Genomic DNA, 1,438 nt, shown 5'->3' on the forward strand with positions numbered 1-1,438 from the left:
CGTCTTTCCGTTATCCGATCGAGCTCAGTTTTTACACAATTTTTTTTCTCACCAAATGGAACAACTTTAGGGGGCGTCGTGAAAAAAATTCGGAAAAAAATTTTTATCAAGTATAAATAAGGTCCACCCTAATGTACATATTCAATCAGCAAATACGGCTGCTGAATTATGGCAAAAATTAAAGAGTATGTACGAGGAAAGCGGACTTGTCAGACGCATTGGTTTGTTACGTAAGTTAATTTCGACTTGTTTAAATACGTGTGGATTCATGAACGATTATGTCAAATCATTGAAACTGCAAATAAGTTAAACGAAATCGGTTTCAGTGTGAACAATAAATGGCTCAGATCTATTTTACTTGCAAAACTTACTGAGAATTTGAATTCAAATCAAATGATCACGGGGATTGAAAGTTCCGGCATAATGTTTTCAACCGATGCTATAAGTCGAAATTAATCGATGCATTTGTTGATAATAAGGCTGAGACTGCATTCATCGGTAAGCATAACACTAAATGGATTCGTAAAGAAGAGCCTGGAAGCTCGAAGATAGGCGCAAAGTGTTACGAATGTAATGAACGAGCCCAAAGCTGCCCTAAGAAATCTCAAAGTTCAACTCAAAAGGCAAAGGAATCGAGCAAACAAAAAGGTAATTCGTCAATTAGGACCGTCAAAAGTACGTTTGGTGCTGGTTACCTGACAAGGAAACCTCGTCATATAGAATGGTATATTGATAGCAGCGCTTCGCAACATATGTCGCCATACACGGAATTCTTCTTAAAAACAAAGACTATAAGCCGTAACGAAAATTATTACAGTCAACAAAGAAAAATTGTCAGTTTTCGGTGAAAGAGATATCGCTGTAAAATTAGATGAAGATGAAATTGACATTAAAAATGTTTTATGCGTGCCAGGATTGTCAGCAAATCTCTTATCAATCACTCAGATGATTGATAACAGTAATGAAGTTATATTCAATCGCGATGGATGTAAAATATTCAATCAGAATGGAGAATATGTATTTCGTAAAACCTGTGGATGGTATTTATCGAATTGAAACACGTTCAGTCAGATGCATGACTGCTATCCAAGTAGCAGACTGATGTCGAAAGACGATATAGAGACGTTTATGTATGGTCATTTTTTGGTCTATGACGTCGACGACTAATAATGGATGTTTATAAGACATCATTTTGTAGACCAGTTATAGACGTCACTTTAAAGACGTCTTGATGTCGTCCGAAAAAAGCCTTTTTTATAACTAATATAGTATTTTACTTCATTGAAATTTAATATTAAATATACGACAGTAAATTAAAAATTACAAAATTAGTTACAATTTGATGCAATGTATGTATGTTGAAATATTTACAACAAATTTATAGTAGTGGATGCATAACATGTGATGTAGTTCGATAAATAAACATATTCTATAACGT

General features: G+C 34.2%; 1 protein-coding gene across 1 annotated transcript; it reads left to right on the forward strand.

The window, feature by feature from the left end:
- Nucleotides 1-187: 187 nt before the first annotated feature.
- Nucleotides 188-1,235, forward strand: LOC105448373. The gene is made up of 3 exons (XM_011686895.1): nt 188-208; nt 480-648; nt 914-1,235. Exons 1-3 carry the CDS (start codon nt 188-190, stop codon nt 1,054-1,056), a joined length of 333 nt encoding a protein of 110 aa, XP_011685197.1. The 3' UTR covers nt 1,057-1,235.
- Nucleotides 1,236-1,438: the final 203 nt, after the last annotated feature.

This window comes from Wasmannia auropunctata, unplaced genomic scaffold, assembly GCF_000956235.1.
Source record: "Wasmannia auropunctata unplaced genomic scaffold, wasmannia.A_1.0 LD336088.1, whole genome shotgun sequence".
Classification (NCBI taxonomy): Eukaryota; Metazoa; Arthropoda; class Insecta; order Hymenoptera; family Formicidae; genus Wasmannia; species Wasmannia auropunctata.

What these genes read in the sequence shown, in the direction of transcription:
- LOC105448373 (XM_011686895.1), top strand. Translation starts at nt 188, where the DNA reads ATGTACGAGGAAAGCGGACTT. An exon ending in TGTACGAGGAAAGCGGACTT is followed by an intron (nt 209 to 479) that starts GTCAGACGCATT and finishes GTTGATAATAAG; the next exon opens with GCTGAGACTGCATTCATCGG. An exon ending in GGAATCGAGCAAACAAAAAG is followed by an intron (nt 649 to 913) that starts GTAATTCGTCAA and finishes TATGCGTGCCAG; the next exon opens with GATTGTCAGCAAATCTCTTA.